This window comes from Barbus barbus (genome assembly GCF_936440315.1).
Source record: "Barbus barbus genome assembly, chromosome: 12".
NCBI classification, from domain to species: domain Eukaryota; kingdom Metazoa; phylum Chordata; class Actinopteri; order Cypriniformes; family Cyprinidae; genus Barbus; species Barbus barbus.
In genome coordinates, this window is record NC_136740.1 from 9,545,863 (window position 1) to 9,566,110 (window position 20,248).

A 20,248-nucleotide genomic window follows, 5' to 3' on the forward strand; every position below is an offset into this window, starting at 1 on the left:
AACAGCATTTAGCTACATTTTGTTGAAGTGTGCTATGGGAGAATTGCACTGATTTCACAACTCTGTCTTCCAACAAAAGTGTGCGCAAGGTGTTGATAAAAAAATATTCTGGCAAAGTTAGTCTCTAAACTCTCTATTTGACCCCATGCAGACAGTAAAACTTCCCCTCGATAAGGACAGGCTCACAAACACAATATATCAAGCTGTGTATCAGAGCAGCAAGGGCCAAATTCACATCTCAGATCTCACATCCTCACGCCTGACGGAGCTACAACTGAGATCACGGCTCCCCTCTGCCCAGCACTATTATTCTCACAAACCTCTCGGCAGCAGGAAATCACTCAGGAGTGAAGGGAGTGTGTTTGTGTGTATATCTCTCTGCGTGTGAGGCTTTTGTAATGAGTATTGACGTGTGTTCTGTAGGACTGATGCATCAGAAAGCGTTAAGAGGACACAGACTCTCTGATACTCTATAATAGAAGAAGGCACCTTAATTACAGTTCGCCAGGAGTCATTAAATCCCATTCTTCACTCTCAGAACACACACACACACACACTCACTCCATATAGCATGTTAAGGACTATAGTTTATTGAAACTGCTATTCTTAAGGGTTATAGACACAAAGGTTGTTCATAAAGGGGGTAATGCCATAGAAGAACTGTTTTGGATACCCCAAAGAACCTTTCAGTAAACTGTTCTTAAAGGAGACATCGGATGCCCATTTTCCACAAGTTGGTGTAATTCTTTACGGTCTTCATAGGGCCTTCAGCGAGGTATTAGTGTAAAATAACACCCTCTTTACCTTGTCAAAAACAGCTCTGTTCACAGCGACCCGTTTCGGTGCGTGTCCCTTTAAATGCTAATGAGCACTGATCACCCTGCCCCTCTCTTCCGTTTTTGCTTTAAATTCACCATTCTTATTCATGCAGTTATAACTTCTCAAAAATGATTTAAAATACATTTGTAAATGACTTATTAGTCATTAACAAACAACTTTATAAACCCTCTACAAAGGTAACCTTCATGTAGTGTTACCATGTTATCGTTACAGAAAACGTACACTGTTTGTAATAAGACAACCACCTTAATGCAATGTTCATTATAAAAGTGTGCTTATGAATTATACTGAGAAGGTTCTAAATAGAAATGACGACACAACAATGTTCTCTGAGACTGTCAACTTTAGCCGCATTTGTCATGGAAGTTGATATCTAGCACATTATTTTGAAAATTATTTTGAATCATCCTTCAGGAACAACTTTTTAGCAAAACCTGCTTTGTACTGACCCTCATTTACAAAGCAGTCTGATGTAAAATGATTCGGACAAACATAATCGCATTTATTGGGGCACATTCCCTTCAAAAACAAAAGTAATCCACTGAGTCTTCAGCGGCTCAGGTGTTGGGAGTAAATGAGGACTGCTATGTTCATTATTACATTCAACAACAGAACACATCAATCGCTTCGAAACAATGGCAGACTGTTTACAGCTCACTCAGGGCAGGTGTGTGCTAAAATGGCAGTGTCCATCAACCGTCGTGGGAGGGGCCTTTGCAAAGTTACGTCACTTTGCCCAGAATCTGTGAATGGCTTGCTCTGAGAAAGTGCTTATTATTTGTGGGGGCAAAGATGCATTAATTTGATGAAAATTGACAGTAAAGACATTTATAATGATGCAAAAGATTTATATTTCAAATAAATTCTGCCTTTTGAACTTTTATTAATCAAAGAATCTTAAAATGAATACGATTTAACAATATTGTTTATATTATAATTAATGATTTTACTAAAATTACTCATTTTGCTTATTTTTAATCAAATAAATGCAGCCGTTTAAATGCAGCCAAATAAATGCAGTTTCTTTTAAAGCATTTTAAAAAATCTTGTTGAACAATGTTTTCTTACAGAAGAATTTTGAAAGGTAATGTACATTTAAAAATGCAGTTTGTACAAACAGCAACTTGAATATGCTCTGTGTGTGTTTTTTTTGGGTGGGGCATAAATATAGTCTGGGAGATACTATAACCTAACATAATGAAAACAAAAAACAAATAATTAAAAACAATGACATTTTTGAAAAGAAAACCTTGTTGTTGTAACACATCACTGCTTATTAATTATATTTTAAAGAATAGTCTGGAAAATCAAAGTTGTGGTCAAAATCAAAGATTTGTTTGACATTTTCATTAAATTTTTACTTTTTGAATGTAAATGTTTTTTTGTTTTTTGAAACCATATGAAATCAACATGAATAGAAAAAGTGCATTTCTAAGAACTCTGCGCATGTGTGTTTAACTAGATTTTTAAAAGGTATTCCTTTACTTTATCAAGGACACTTTTATTCCTCATTGACCCATATAATGGCTGTCTGGGTAGACAGCTCACAAAGTTTGATTCTAAGTGTTCAAACATACCTCAACTAAGCTACAGAGAAAGAATTACCATTACACTGACATTCACGACAAACGTCTCATAAGGTGCGGGCAAGAGATCAAAGATGTGCCGCGGGTTTAGCATAGCAGCTGTGCAATACTTGCAGCTCAGAGAAAAAAGCTTGGTGTCTTACAATAGAGACAGAAGAAGAGAAAAATTCATAGATAACCTTTACAATATGTTTCTTTGGTGTTCTTTTCACTTAAGAGTCAGAGAGAGTGAAATCCTTTGTTTGAGAGATGCCCACAGCCATCCACATTAAGACACCTGTGCGCAACATTTGCTGCCATGCTGCTGATTGTAGTTGGTAATAATCGTAAAACCTGATTCTAATTTTCAAAAGAGCTGGCGTAAGGGCTTTTGTTGGAACACACTTTCTATGATCAAAGGGCAGAGCTGACATCACATTTCTATGCAAATTGGAGCGGTTCAGAGCACTCTCTCAGTCTTTTGCTTCCAGCTGTTTCACTTTCACTCACGCCGTGTGTGGGGTCTGGTGAGACTAAGCACATATAGGTGAGATTTCTCACTTGTCGAGTAATATAGACTTCTCTCTTTGTTTCCCCAAGGTTGTGGATTTGATTGTACCACCGCTGGCGTCTCTGGCCTTCAGTAAGAACGGTGAGAACACACTTCAGCTGCAAATAAGCAAAGACAATTATACACTACCAGTCAAGGTTTGACACATTATTCATTCCTTTTTATTACTATTGTCTACATTTTTGAATAATAGTAACGTCATCAAAACTATGAAATGGCACAAATGGAAGCAAACAAATTGGGTTTCTTGGGTCCTGTGGACTTAGACGCTCATAGAAACCATTTCACATTCTCACTATTTTTTTGTCAACTAACAATGTCCAACAGTGGATAACGTTTTATATAAAACCCAGTCTTATTGGAAATATGTTACTCTGTCTGCATTTTTGCAAAACTGCAAAAACTTAAACATAAATTTCATTGCAGTTTCCATTGAAACAGTGGCAGTAAAACAACAACAACTAACTAAGTTAGCATAGGCTTGACTAACATGCAGTAGTAAGCTTGCACGGTAGCTCACCTGGTGCAGCATTGCACTCGTGATGTGGAGCGCTCAGATACGATTGAAACACAAGGCTTGGTTCCTTCGGTAAATGCGTTTTTATCTCGTTTAAGTTTAAGGTAGAGTTTAGGGGTGACCCCGACTAGTAGGCGATTCGATGCTTCGATAGGAGCCTGATTTGACTACCAATCTCACAGTCGAATATTCGCAGAGGTGTTATGATTATGCCATTTTGGCTATATGGGGGTGCTCAATGTCTGATTTCACACAGAACTACCGGTTTTCTCCCAATAAGTTAATATACAGCCTATTAAGATAATGCTGTAAATAAGAATCTGAAAAGAAAGAAGCTTTGAATAAATATTTTAACGTGCGTGAATAATTCCAACCACCCCTACAGTTTCGCTTTCCATAATCCGTGACCAACAGAGGAGCATCTTGGCGGCAGGGATTTAAAAGTTTAACAAGACTGACACAGGCAGAGTGAAAGACCGGATTTTTTCGATCAGGTAGGGTGCAGTGATTTCAAAACATTTCAGCCGTTTTATATATATCGTGTATATATTATCTTGTATAAGATGCATTTGGTTGAGTTGCGTTGCAGTACAGTGCTTCATACGGTGGTTATTTCTTCAGCGCGCAGCGCGAGCAGTACAAACAACAATGCAGAATATTAATAACTATGACTGGGACTGCCATATACACAAAATTATAATGAGAACACTATTATAATAAAACACTGAATTTTTTAGTTTAGTTGCTGTGTTTCTGAACGTTGTTGCGTGAAGAACGCGTCCACAAAAGGAGTTTATTCAGAGCCGTGCAGACACGTTCACTTCTGCATTCAGGGGATTTTGTGCAGATAGCCTATATGTCACGAATCCGGTCTGTGGCCTTCCAACCGATAGCACCAGAGGTCGCCTCTCCATCATATTGACTCTCACACCACACGGCACACTGAACTACAATTTAGGGATGGGCGATACCTCTTATTTTATTTTCGATCCGATACCGATATGTTCAAGCCCGGTATTGCCGATATCGATACCGATATCGATATCTGTAAACTAAAATTATCTTTTAAATGATTAAACGAATATAATAAGTAATTATACTCACTTAATATTAGATTTTAAAGCCATGTTTTTTTGTTTTTTTTTACATTTCACAGGCCTTTTTTGTTTATACTGTCAGAAATGAGAGATACTAAAATTGTATTTTAGCCCTTCACTGGGGCAGTAACCTCAAAACCTCATTACCTTTGAGGGTACCTCATGAAAAATAAACATGGTGTTACATATAGTAAGTACTAAAATGTATTATTATTACCATGGTAAATTTGTGGTTACTACAGTTTTACTACAAATACTGTGGTAAACTGTGGTTACTGTAATAAAACCATGGTTAATTTTTTTAAAAGGCTGCTAGAATGCTGTACTCCTAAAAGTGAAACTTTAGCATATTTTTTTTTCTGACAGATTTATTAACAGCAATTACAGAACATAACAGAATCCATTTGAACTTTTAACAACAGTTTAAATTTACTTACACAAACTAGCCTATTTAAAATAAATATTACATGTACACAAAAGTTTGGGGTTAGTAAGATTTTGTAATATTTTTTAAATAAGTCTCATGCTCACCAAGGCTGCACTTATTTGAACAAAAATACAGTAAAAACAGCAATATTGTGAAATATAACCATTAAAATAAATATTTTGTATTTTAATGTAGGCCTATTTTAAAAATGTAATTTAAAATGCATCTGTGATCAAAGCTGAATTTTCAGCATCATCATTCCAGTCTTCAGTGTCACATAATCCTTCAGAAATAAATCTAATATCATTTGCTGCTCAGGAAACATTTCTGATTATTATTGGTGCTTCATATTTGTGTATAAATCGTGATGCATTTTTCAGAATTAATTTTATATATAGTAATAATGATATTTAATGTAATGTAATAATGTGGCAATGGTTTCTTAGGATCTATATGCTTCTGATGCTTTTGGGACGCAGCTCTATTTGAACAAACACTTTGACTGAGCCATGCGTCAGCAGCTAACGCTGTCTGTGATTGATTGGTCCTGTCTTTCAGCTTTTGCGTGCGTTCCAGTGAGCGGGAGAAATAGCTCTATCCAACACTATTGTTCGCTAATATAGTCTATTTTTCCATTTTGGAGCTTATTTTATGCACCGAGTTTCTTGATAAATCAAATTAGTGGTTTTAAAAAAATGCACCTCTTTCCTCTTCCTCTCTGCCTAGTATTGTCCTGTGTTTTCTGTTAACCTTTCTGTGTGTATGTCTAGCTCTGAGTCTGGTCCTGCGTATAACACTCTCCAAGTGTTAGCTGCCCTACCGAGCCATTCTATGTTTTGTAAGTCTAAGTTTAGTTTGTTTTGTTTATAGTCTCGTTTCCTGTTTTCTGCCCGTGTTTCCTGGATTAACCCTTTGCCTTCCCCTTTGGACTCTGTTTGTACCCCTCTTGGACTACTGCTCGTGTACCTGGATTATCTCTCTGCCTTGCCCTATTGGATATTGTTCGCCGGTCGCCGACCCACGCTTGCCCTAGGATCTCTCTTGTGTCTTTCCCGTGCCATTTGTGTTTGACCCTGCCTGTCTACTGACTGTGTTTATAATTAAAAGTTTGCACATGGATCCGCACGTCTCACGTCTTGTTCACCACGTTACACTATAAGTCGTAATATTAACGTTATGTTGTATAAATAATGAAGCATATTCTATGTGATAAAGGAGTTAAATCCCATTCATTTAAAAACCTGCTATCAAGTGGTTCATTCTACTGGTCATCTTCAGCGTGCTCAGCTCAAAACAGAAATGCAGAACATTAATAACTACAGTCATATACATAACGTTATAATGAGAGCACTATTGCAACAAATTTTAGGGTTTCACTGACGTTTAATGTTAACTATCTTTTAATCAAAACATAAAACATTTTTTTGTATATTAACGTCAGTAATTCTGAATGTCGAATGTCTGACTTGACTCTTGGTAATGTATTTTGCCCCCCCCGCCCCCCAAACATATGATTCGACTATCAGTCGACTATCGGCAAGATTCGAAAACTCCGATTCGACTATGAAAATCCTTAGGTGGGGACACCCCTAGTAGAGTTTAGTGTTGGCAGTACGTTCATTTCAAATGCAACGTTTTTAGCGCCACTCACCAGACATTTCATTTCTGAACTGCTGTAATACGTATAACAACCAAAAAAAAAAACGTTGCCACAGTCATGCTTATTTCATTTTGAAACTTTAGTGAAACACTACAAGCAACTAAATATTATTTTGTAACCATTTTGTACTCACAAGCATGTTTTTTTTTTCTCCCAACCATAACACTATACTGTTTAATAATCTTTAACGCACATCTGTAATGGTGAAAAATTATATCGTTTATAGCAGCCTCTTGTAGACATGTCATCAAATTTTCTAATTATTTTTTTATTAACAAACCGCATATTTGAAGTTTAAACAAATACATTATTGCCTAAAAACTCTTAAAACTACATTCTGTGGCACAAAAACAGTAATATTTTTAAATTATAGTGGATTTGGGCATCCACCATGACACTCGCTATGAGAAATATGGCAAACAGAGTGATAAAAATGGTGAAACATGGGGGGAAATATCATAATGAATAAATGTTTTTCTCTAATACACATTGGACACAATTTGGTCACTTTTTGATTTTTTTTTATCTGTTGGTATTTGATCGAATCAGTGATGTCATGTGTCTAAACAAGTTTTTTTTTTTATGTCTTCCAAAAGTTATTAATAATAACACAAGTATTAATAATTGTTTGCTTATATTTGTGTGAATAAATGTATTGATCGGCACATTTTGCATTTGCCTACATATTTAAAGCATTAAAGTGTAAACTGTTAGAAAAAAAGTTTTTTAAGATCATGAGAAACATAAACATCTTTTATCTTTGAGTAAGAGCTATGATTTACATTTATATTTGTCCATCTGTGTGTGTGTGTGTGTGTGTGTGTGTGTGTGTGTGTATGTATATATGTATATATGTATATGTGTGTGTGTGTGTATGTATATATGTATATGTGTATATATATATATATATATATATATATATATATATATATATATATCTCCAAGTATATATCTAACCCTTCTGCTGTGTGTGTCCCAGTGGAATGGCGTATTGTGAGTTTGCGTGTGCTGTCAGAGATCACGCTGCTGCTGCTGAGCCAAGACGAGGTGGAGGAGAGAGAGAGAGATGGAGGGAGAGAACGAGAGGCAGAGTGGGAAGGTGAAGGCATCTCCTCCAACACTCGCTTGCTAATGCTCATCTCTGAGGCCCTGCTGCCACAGTAAGACTCACCACTCACTTACCTATATTCTGCTCTCTCAGTTTACTCCTCCATCCTCTCTATTTATTGAAACTGAGATTGTGTCCTAACCAGTCATGATGTGATGCGAAGCTTCCAGCAACAAGCAATTTATCTGTGCACACTGAATGCACACAATAGCTGCCAATAAGGAGATATTTCATGCTGTACAGCATGGTTTTGGACCAGTGATATTATTAAGTGTTACACAAATAGAAACCAAGTCATTGACAAAATGTCTTGTTGTCGCTCATTGCGTTCTTAATTCAAATGGCTCAGGCATGTGTTAGAATATCATTTTAGGGTAGAAAACAACCATAATTTACTTACTTTTCTAAAGTGGACTCTATTCTGGATGATGCTAAAAATAATTAGGTTCAAATGAAAAGTGATTCTGAATAATAATGCAGAAATCCAAAATCAGCATTAATCAGTTTTTACTCATTTCACTTTTAAAAAGATAAACCAATCATAATTGAGATAATATTCAAATATAAGTCTTAAAGGTATAGTGTTCCTATAGCTCATGGTTTCAGACAGTCCTTCCGGGGTTTAACTAATGCAAATTCAAATAATCCCTTAATTATTTGTGACATTTTTGTCTTATTTCTGCAATTGTTCCAGAAAAAAAAGAGTGGCAAGTTATCTTTCCAAATCATCCATTCATTATAACAACAAATATATTTGTCTTTTCAACCTGTTTTCCAATCGAGACAAGATAGATGCATCTACGTGAGCGATCCTTTCATGTTTGATGAAATTAACGTTTATAGGCTAAAGGTTTAATGAGATATTAAAGTACAATATGTTTTATCGAATATCATATAGATTGGGGCAAATGTTAAGTAGTAAATAGTTATTTTACTAGATGTTGACTTTATTATTTTGACTGAATGCAACCGTAAAAAACTGCAAAAGCAACATTACAATAATAGACAATGTTATAATTTTACATTTCCAAAAGATGAAATAGTAATTAAAAAAAATAAACGGTACATAATCAGTGACACTACTAATTATATAAATGCATACGTTTTCGTGAGAGTATTTAAATAATTGTATTACTGTATTTTACTGGCAATTAATATTTCGAATGAACAACTAAAATATACTGTTGTTGTTAAATTGTCAAAACATTAATTAATAAAAAAATATTTAACATTTAAAATACACACTGATGGTTTATTTTTGTTTAGTGAGATTTCACTGCACAACAAACAATTATCAATGCCATTTTTATGAAAAGTCACATTGAGTTCAGTCCAGAAATCCTAAGGGGACTTTTTCAATTCCTAGAGAATGCATCAACGATGTATAAAAGGTACAATGGTTGATAACCTCTTTAATGACTTGTCATGAATTAACTTGTATCCTACTGTTTTGCATAGCTTTTGTTTAATGCGGATTTTCTCTGCAGGTATGAGACTCTGCTTCTGGAGCCAGATCCTGTACCGGTGTATGCTCTCAAACTTCTGGTGTCCCTCACGGAGCACAGCTCACCCATCAGCAGGTAACCAATAACACTCTCCACGTACACAGCTATCCCTGCATTACTGTGGTGGATTTTTGCCATTTTATGCCCTTTTTCGTTATTAAGTAAAACACACCTCCTTAATTCAACAGGTTGCACAGGTACACCAAATCCCCCTCTTTTTTGTGTAACCCTCAAGATGAGCCCCTCACACATCTTATTCTATAAATGGGTGATGCGATATAGAATGATAGCAACCATGCTGTTACTCGTATAGTACACTTTTTCTCTCTCTCTTGCTCTTTCCAGTGGGCAGTGGTACGATCTGGTTTACTTTGAATCCCGTAATCTAACCACAAGACAACAGCTTGTCCTTTAATTAATAATACTAACTAATAATGTATTCTTACAGAACAGTATACTAAGAATTTTTGCAGGAAAAGTTTTGAAAAAATAAACTTCTAATATTACCAGCAATACAAGGCAGAAGGCTGTCTTGAGGCATTTCATTTCTTTCTGAACTCGACCTTATTAGATTATTGATCCTGAAATTGTTAAAGTAGGTCATGCCGAGCTGTAATGAACTTCAGAGATGCCGCGCATAGTTTCTCATATATATATATATATATATATATATATATATATATATATATATATATATATATATATATATATATATATATATATATATATATATATATATATATGTATATATATGTATGTGTATATGTGTGTGTGTGTGTGTGTGTATACAGTGTGTATATACAGTGTGTGCAGAATTATTAGGCAAGTTGATATTCTGGTAATATTTCTTTTTTCCAAGAAAATGTTACCAATTCCAAACCACATTAATCTTAATAACTACTATTGATTTTGTATTTTATCATTTATAAGTGATATATAATTGTCCATGAAGGCTGAAAGTCAAAAACTGCTTATGTCAGGTGTGCAGAATTATTAGGCAGGTTTTCTTTTACAGATAAAATCAGCCAAAAAAGAGATTGAACTCAAGAATAAAAGTAAAAAAAAATATTAAATGCCCATGAGAAGGATGCATTACTAATGCAATAATAGAATTAGTTAAGGCATGACCATTGGGCAGCAAAATGCTCATTGGGTCAGCACGGTCAGAAAAAACAGGTGGAGAAGAAAAGACGCATTAACTGCAAAATAATTAAGAATTAATGTGAAGAATTAGGTGAGAAACCATCAGGAACCATTTAGTCTCCAGCACCATCATTTTCCAGAACTGCAACCTTCCTGGAGTCAATCTATGAGATAATTTCTGATTTGAAGGCTCTAAATCTGTCTCTCTTGTGGATCTTAGCTTTGTTTGGAATAGTAGCTTACATATATAATGGCTGATACATACACAGTCCTCCTCTGATTTTCTCAAATTTTCGTCTCTTTTGTCTTTCATTTCCTGCCCTGTTCTTACCACTTCTCTCTGTGGGCTGTAATGAGTGTCTGGGTGCACAGGTGAGGGAGAGTGTGTGTGTTTCTTATCTCATCCTCATCCCCCCGCTGTTTCTCTAATGGCTCCTGCTGGCCTCCTGCACATTGTCTTTCTTGGTGCTGATAGAGCTGCAGCCACATGGTTGAACTATTCAAATTGATGTCACCAATCGGAAAACGTTCGTCAGTCGCCGAACCCCCACCCACCCTCATCCCCCGCCTGCAAAAAGCTATTTCCACTCACAATAGTGAAATTAAATTGCGTTTGCCAGCGCTTGATAAAGTCCTAAAAAACGCAGACCTTCTCTTGATGGGTTCCAGGCGAAATGAGATTTCAAATGAGGGACATTAGTGGGTTCTGTGCAAGCATTGGCGTTCTTTTATTATCGGTTGTGATAGTAGTTCAAACTTTCCAATTATCGAGAACCTTTGGCCACTCTTGGCTTTGCAGACGAAAGCAAATATATGTGCTGTTAAGAGAGTGGTGCTGAACGGCTTCTCTAAAGTGTTAATTTTATCAGTATTAAGAATTTATGTCTAGAGCACATTGGCTATTGCTCAGGCAGGAGATAATGAACTAGTTTCTTAACAGTATGTTTAGTTAAAACTCTTAATGGGCTCTGTCTCAGCTGAAGGAGAAAATGTGTCTCACTGATGGTCTGATTGACTAAAATTAAAGTGACTATTTAGTCCTTTCAATGAGTGAGGGAGCATGTGATTGGCTGCAACAGATTGATCAGGCCATCGAAACTACACAGAATTAGCTTACGCTATTCTTTATTTCATTAACAGTGAAGAGCTGACAGGAAACAATTGGGAAAAGTTGGAGGAAGGGATTTAAGGAATGACTCAAGCCAGACTATGTTCATTGCTCAGGTTCCCACCTCATGTTGGAGCCTGTGCATTACTTGCCAGGCCTCACCTCTGACCTCTTCAAAAAAGTTTAATATAAATGGATTAATGTGCAGGCATTCCATAGTCACTGAAGCCTGGAAATAACGGAAAATGTTCAAATTGTGCTTTCCAGGGCTGGAGAAATCATTGCAATAATTGAGATCTTAAAAAGTCATAGAAATTTACACAGTGAATGTAAATATTTTCCATAGGCGTAGCTTGACGTTTGAGCTTAGAGGGCCAAACCAAGCCATTCAGTTTGGTCAGTTAAACTTTTAAAGGTCCCCTGAAGTGCTTTGAGACACGCAGCATTATTCTATGTGGTGATGTAATTTCAACTGAAACAGGAAGACAGGGCCGGACATATCGAGCAGCCTCGCCCCCTTTTTAAAATAGCCAATAGCGTTTGGTTTATATCTGCTCGGGCCAGAGCCTTACTTGAGCTCGGTAAAGCCGCATTTGACAGCCATAGTTTAATAGATTACCTTTAAATACATTTTAGCATTTCTGTAGTAAACGTACAAATTCACACTCTGTGTACCATTTTTACTATGATTACCCAGTAAGCGCGTGAGATACATTGCATGCTTGAGATTTACTTGTAAAGGCTGTGTTGTCTAATTTTGCTTTGCTATCAATAAACACATCAAAATCCACTATAAACATGTTATAAGCAGAATATAAGCAAAGTAGACTTTAAGCAAATCAACGAGTGAATTACCCACTGCTTTAAAACAGATGTCTGTTGAACAGGGGATTCAAGTTAAACTCACAAAAGCAGGCACACAAACATTTTGTAACGGTAAATCTTAGTAAAAAAATGGCAGATTAAGCAGTTTATATTCTGAAATCTATTTCTAGGTTTTGTTTTGTGTGCATTAAATTACATTTGGATGTAAATGGTCCTTTTCCTGCCATAAATGTAAAACACTGAGCTGCTACATCGAGCATCCTGCGGATCACCTTTATGAGATTGTCTGGGTCTGGAGTCGTCAAGCATCAGCATCTTCATCTGACTTTATTTTGTTAGGGTCGAGATTCCACTGCAGTTGTTTTATGTTGTAAAAAAACCACTAAATATCCATTTACACCATGCAACAGGCAAGCAGTATCTATTATCTGCCAAAATGCAGATATAGAAACAGATATAAACTCGCAATTGCGAGTTACGAAGTCAGAATTGCGGGCATTGTAAAGTCTGAATTGCGAGATATAAATTCACAATTCTTAGAAATAAAGTCAGAATTGTGAGAACTTACAATTCTGACTTTTTACTCGCAAATGCAAGTTTATGTCTTGCAATTCTGACTTTTTACTCGCAAATGCAAGTTTATGTCTTGCAATTCTGACTTTTTTTTTTTCTCAGAATTGTGAGACATGAATTCACAATTGTGAGTTATAAAGTCTGATTCTTGGGGCGGGAAGATTGATATGTTCTCAGAATTGCTAGTTTATATCTCACAATTCTGACTTAACTCGCTATTGTGTGTTATTTCTCAGAGTTGGAAATTTATTTCTCAGAATTGCAAGTTTATATCACGCAATACTGATAAAAAAGTCAGAACTGCAATTTAATATCACAATTCTGAGGGGAAAAAAAGCCAGAATTGCGAGATGTAAAGGCCAAGCCGACTTCAAAGAACTAGCGACGACGAAAGCTGATGGTGTTGTCGTCTCGCGTCAGCAACGTCAGACCAAAAAGCCGTGTTTGAACACACCACACAGACTACAGCCGACTGCAAACTAACACGTGCATTCTGCACCTGCGTGAGAGGAATCAACTGTCTGTCAGCAGCTATCAATAGTAAATATTCATAATTTTAAAAGAGAAACCGAAACAGTGATATACGAGATTTACGCAGATACAGTGGTGTGAAAAAGTGTTGGCCCCCTTCCTGATTTTTTATTTTTTTGCATGTTTGTCACACTTTAATATTTCAGATCATCAAACTAATTTAAATATTAATCAAACATAACACAAGTAAACACAACATGCAGTTTTTAAATGAAGGTGTTTTTTTTATGAAGGGAAAACAAAATCCAAACCCATATGGCCCTGTGTGAAAAAGTGTTTGCCTGAGTTCACACCTGAGTTCAGTTTCTCTAGCCACACCCAGGCCTGATTACTGCCACACCTGTTCACAATCAAGAAATCACTTAAATAGGACCTGCCTGACAAAGTGAAGTAGACCAAAAGATCCTCAAAAGCTACACATCATGTTGAGATCCAAAGAAATTCAGGAACAAATGAGAAAGTAATTGAGATCTATCAGTCTGGAAAAGGTTATAAAGCCATTTCTAAAGCTTTGGGACTCCAGCGAACAACAGTGAGAGCCATTATCCACAAATGGCGAAAACATGAAACAGTGGTGAACCTTCCCAGGAGTGGCCGGCTGACCAAAATTACCCCAAGAGCGCAGCAACGACTCATCCAAGAGGTCACAAAAGATCCCACAACAACATCTAAAGAACTGCAGGCCTCACTTGCCTCAGTTAAGGTCCGTGTTCATGACTCCACCATAAGAAAGAGACTGGGCAAAAATGGCCTGCATGGCAGAGTTCCAAGACGAAAACCGCTGCTGAGCAAAAAGAACATAAAGGCTCGTCTCAGATTTGCCAGAAAACATCTTGATGATCCAAAAGTTGAACTTTTTGGAAGGTGTGTGTCCCATTACATCTGGCGTAAAAGTAACACAGCATTTCAGAAAAAGAACATCATACCAACAGTAAAATATGGTGGTGTGATGGTCTGGGGCTGTTTTGCTGCTTCAGGACCTGGAAGACTTGCTGTGATAAATGGAACCATGAATTCAGCTGTCTACCAAAAAATCCTGAAGGACAATGTCCAGCCATCTGTTCGTGACCTCAATCTGAAGCGAACTTGGGTTCTGCAGCAGGACAATGATCCAAAACACACCAGCAAATGCAGTTTTTTGGTTTTTTTAAGTTTCCAAATTATTTACAGCACTGGAACAAATTAAATCTTATGTGAGGATCCTGTTTGTGGACTTCAGCTCGGCCTTTAACACTATCATTCCAAACCTCCTACTGCCCAAACTAACTCAGCTCTCTGTCCCCACCGCTGTCTGTCAGTGGATCAACAGCTTCCTGACAGACAGGCAGCAGCTAGTGAGGCTGGGAAAATGCATATCCAGCACCTGTACAATCAGCACTGGAGCTCCTCAGGGCTGTGTTCTCTCCCCACTGCTCTTCTCCCTCTACACCAATGACTGCACAGCTAAAGACCCCTCTGTCAAGCTCCTGAAGTTTGCAGATGACACCACACTGATCGGCCTCATCCAGGACGGTGACAAGTCTGCTTACAGACAGGAGGTTAAGGAGCTGGCTGTCTGGTGCAGTCTTAACAACCTGGAGCTCAACACGCTCAAAACTGTGGAGATGATCGTGGACTTCAGGAGAAACCCCCCTGCTCTCCCCCCACTCACCATCATGAACAGCACTGTAACTGCAGTGGAGTCATTCAGCACAATCTCTCAGGGCCTGAAGTGGGACATTCACATCGACTCTATTGTCAAAAAGGCCCAGCACAACCTCGCCAGCTGAGGAAGTTCAACCTGCCACAGGAGCTGCTGAAACATTTCTACTCTGCCATCATTGAATCCGTCCTCTGCACTTCAATAACTGTCTGGTTCAGCTCAGCTACCAAATCTGACCTCAGAAGACTACAGAGGGTAGTCCGGACTGCCGAGCGAATCATTGGTACAACCCTCCCCACTCTCCAAGAACTGTACTTATCCAGAGTGAGCAAAAGGGCTGGTAAAATCACTCTGGACCCCTCACATCAAGCACACTCCTTCCTTGAACTGTTACCATCTGGTCGACGCTACAGAGTTCTCATGAACATATTAACTCTTAACAATAAACATGAAACACACAACACTATCAATACTTTTTTATTTTTTATTTAACACACATACTTAATACATTTCAAATTTGCACCTAACATACCTGTACATACTGAATTGTCTATTTTGTATATTGTGTTTGTGCTATTTTGCATATTGTCCATTTTGTATATTTGTACATTATTCTTTTATTATCCGTATCCTGTCCTGTCGCTGTCATTGTCGCACTGTGGAGCTACTGTCACAAAAACAAATTCCTCGTATGTGTAAACATACCTGGCAATAAAGCTAATTCTGATTCTGATACAGGTCAAATGGTTGCAGTCTTTTGTTTTTATTATCATTATTATTATTTTTGCCCTAGTATTATGTCGTTTGCTTGTGTAGATGAGGTGGTGTCTTTCTGCACTAGTGGAGGTGTCTTTGCTGCTGCTGCTGTGAAGGGTGACACCCTCTGCTAGTGGGATATTGGACAGGACGTGCGGTGTGTGGGAGCTGTCTGTGTCCATGGTGCTCAGGCATGTGGAAGTGTCACGATTTGTTTGTATGTGTGACTGGCTATTATTCTTTCAGCACTGTTTATGTGGGCGGCTCAGGACTGAAAGCATGTGTGGGCATAGCAGTTGTTCGGGCTACAAACACTGGCCCCTGACAACATTGAACATCCACTGAACGGATGAGACAGAGATGGACAGATGGATGGTTGCTGTGTCTGAAATCTATGTAATGGATCTATTTGTTAGTACACCAGAACAACAGAAATCTCAAGAGGTGGGCCAGGGAGAAATCGCACCCTACGACGGCTCAGTGTGCTGATGGCACCAGTAAATGTCATGGCTTTTGCATGTCATTCTGAAAGAGTGAGGGGGAAATGAGGACTGCATGGCAGAAGTTCTCCTTACTGACCGATTGGAGATCAGATGCAAAGACTCGCCACTTCCCGTTTCTGTGAAAATGCTACTTAGAACCATTAAAATCACTCTTAGTTGTCAACGAAAAGTTGAGGCATTCATTGTTTTGTGAGTTTAGACCCACATGCCTCATTTTTTCGAGACAAGATGTAGGATTGAGATTTGAGATGCCAGTAATGGCTGGACCAAACCTTATCTCTGCTGATAGGATGTTGATTTTTGTGACAAATTTGTCAACATCGCCAATTACATCAGCTTCGTTTTTAGTATGGATAATATCTGTCCTGAGTTGACAGACCAGGCTGGCTGGTTAATTCCCTGCAGACCAGAGTACTGTAAGGACGAAACATCCCCATGTCACATTTCACCACCAAATCTAAAGAAAAATCTGATTTATTGCGCATAAACAACTGAAGCTTGTTTTTAGAACCATTAACTTTTTTTGTTTTGTTTTGTTTTTTCTTTGCAATGTGATGTTAACATGGCAATTAGGCACATTTTCACGCCAGTTGGCATATGTAATATACCCAGTCTTATTTTTTCATGTAATTTCCATTTTTTCCCAAAGAGATGTCATGCATTTGTAATTTATATTTATATTTTCAAATGCCCATTATGTATAGATTTTGTTTTATCCTTATATTGTTTTTATCTCAGACTTTTAATATTATTTTATTCAAATACATCATGGAAATATGAATTATCCCATGAGTAAAACTATGGTAAAATAATGTATTAATAATAACTAAATAGAATGACCTATAAATAAATAACATTTATTAACAACATATTTTGACATTTTTGCATGAAAATAATTGCTAGAGTACCCTGCCCCTCTGCTGTGACATCATTTCCTACAACATTCTGTTAGTGTACTTGTTTACTGTTTAGGCAAAAGTATAAAGGTGTAAAGTGAAAAGCCTGCTTTAGAAATATGAGACATTATGTGTGAAGAAAATGAATATAAATTAAGGTAAATATCTAATCAAATTAACCAAATATTTGTATTGTTTTTCAAGTTATGTAAAAAGGTGTCAATACTATTTATTTGATTTAATGCATAAAATGCTAACTATGAAATTAACCTTAGCAAGAGTTTTCATTTTGACGTTTTATTAGAAAAATTTGGATCATGTCATGTTGATGATTAGAAAGAATGGCATTTTTTACTCAATGCTATCCAACACAATATATCATTCAAAATGTAGTGGAAATATAATTTTCATGGCTTAAAAAAATATAATAAAAGACAACTTTTTTTGGGGGGGGGGGGGGGGTGGGGGGGTGATCCCGGCATGTTCTTGACAGATTGCATGACAGTTACTCATAACCTCACACACAGTCCATTACTATGTGGACCACGATCACTTTATCCAAGTGGAGAAAAACTGTGCCTCTAGACACCTGCTACTTTGCCTGAGGACTGTGTAAGTGGGCCGATAACCTGATTGGTCTGAAAGCTGTGTAAGTGAAAAGCTCAGTATTTTCTCACCCACCCAGTTGACCCCATTTACCTCTGCAAACGGCCGTCATTCAGAAAGATGGATGAGTGATCCTAGTCACCGGGCTGCTTGCCTATTAAAGACCTAATGGAGCACATACCGGACACGAATAAGCCCTTCAGTGAGAAAAGGCCACCGTCTCTCTCCCTCTCTCTGTTGTGTCATGATAAAATGGTCCTATTCATTATGCCTGCTTACTCCGTTGTACCCAGAGAGTGTGTGTGTTTTGTATTGGCTCTTGTGTTTTGTTGGTAATTGTAGGGGTAATGATGTTTGTTAGGAAGCAGAGCGCAGACAGATGAGAGATCATTGACTGTTCTGAATAAAGAGACTGCAGAAAGGTGCACACTTGAGTGTACTGATTGCTCGATGTGCGTCACTGTTCTGTCAATGGACTCCGTGTACCGTGAGTGACTGTATATTTCATGATGTTATCGTCAATGAATTAATGTTTTTTGCTACAGGTAATCTATTCCTGGTATATTGAATAGTTTCTTTGGTACAAAGTCACTGTCTCTGAGCCGAGGCTTAATGGTTTATGCACACTGATAGAAACGTCCAGTTCTGTTGCGTATATGAAAGATGCAAGTTCTAGTTCAGCTTTTCTATATTTACCACATTCCGTATCGGTAATAATAGTAAAATTGACAAATGGTTTCTGAGACAAAATATATCAACCCTTTAGTTAACTTAGTTAATAAGTAATAACCTTGAGTTTATGCCATAACCATGAACAAATTCATGGTTCAAATTCAGGCCAGTACAGAAAAATGCGTTATAGCGGATAGTATTGAAATTCTATACAGTTTTCGCTAAATAAAATACTGAAAACTAAAATTGCTAGTAATTTGCAACATTATAATTTATGGTATATAAATAGATATTCTTTTTGAGATTTGACAAAATTATCTGTATTCTTTCATTTTATTATTTAATGATGTTATTATATATTTAAAAAGGATAATTAATAAAAAATATTATTAATAATAACAAGGATGTAACCTAATATTTAGGAGTACACTAGCTAGCATATTGTTCAAACGTTTGGGGGTCATTTTTCTTTTAATGACTTTTGTTTAGTAAGGGGTCGTTCATACTTCTGCATGTTAGATTATCACAAAACTATTTGTATTTATTTATTTTTTTGATTAAATAAATGCAAAGCTAATTTCATTAGTTCTTTGACTATCAAAAGATCATTGCTATTCCTGTTTCTGGTTGTGTTGATAATTTTTGCCCAATTCCTTCAATTATTTTGGCGCAGTAAACCTTGTTTTTAACCTAAAACTCTCTAAATCCCAGGTTTTGAGCTGTGCTGACTTTCAGGCACAAAGAGGATCATTCTTTCTCTACCTGTGGCTTTGGGTTCATATAACAGGAATTCAGCAAGTTAGTGGGAGATTTACTCCTATAGACCTCTGCATTCACCTTATCTCAGGTTCTGGGCAGTTCTCACTCTTTCTCACTCAAAGAAACCATATCCTCCATAGAGGACACACTCAGGGGAGAATGGCCAAATAACTCTATAGCGCTGTGTCATATATCACTGTATTGACTGGGAAGGGCACACAGTAAGTATTCCAAATGTGACCCTTCAGCTAATTTCATTTTATCTGTCTGTCCTATTGTGGCATTCTACTCTACTCACCTTTTCCATAAGGTAATTGGCTGTGAATCAAAGACCTTAAAAAATAAGAGAGCACGACGAGTCATTTTCAATAAAGGCCTCCATTATTCCTCTGAGCCAGGCTGTCTGGAGCATTTTCTGTCTGTTTCAAAACCTTGTGAGTTGCCTACCTAGACAGCATTTGGGACATTACATTCAGACCAAATGGACTGTCTAACGAGACGTTTTTGACTGTTCCATTCAAACGATGCGAGTCTAGTGAGTAGCCAGCACAGTCAGCGGTTTTGGACATCATAATTACATACAAACCAAGTGAGCTGTTTACCATGTCAGCAGTTTCATGCATCATATAGACACGTATGTACATTCTATTTAAACTTTAGTGAACTGCTTACCTAGTCAGCATTTTATAGCTGTAAGCGTATTTGAATATTAGATTTACTGAACTAAAGAAGTGCATTTTAGTAACCACACACTTTCAAACATTTGATTCAAATGAGTTGCCCACCTACACAGCATGTTTGGCCATTATAGTACCGTGCAAACGTATATTTCATACAATGTGAACTTGAACTGCCTACATAGCATTTTTGAGATGTGTTCCAATATTCAGACCTTGTAAACGGCCTAGACAGTCTTTTTAGACACATCAAAAATAGTCACATTT

The 20,248-nt window shown here is 37.1% G+C and overlaps 1 protein-coding gene across 1 annotated transcript in view; it reads left to right on the forward strand.

Moving 5' to 3' along the window:
- LOC306878283 (serine/threonine-protein kinase ULK4-like) overlaps positions 1 to 20,248 on the forward strand; it is a 221,934-nt gene that overhangs the window by 98,622 nt on the left and 103,064 nt on the right. The window contains exons 28-30 of the mRNA XM_079430532.1: positions 3,006 to 3,057; positions 7,657 to 7,837; positions 9,273 to 9,365. Of these exons, the coding sequence (XP_079286658.1) occupies positions 3,006 to 3,057; positions 7,657 to 7,837; positions 9,273 to 9,365 (326 nt within the window). The remainder of the gene's footprint in view (positions 1 to 3,005; positions 3,058 to 7,656; positions 7,838 to 9,272; positions 9,366 to 20,248) is intronic.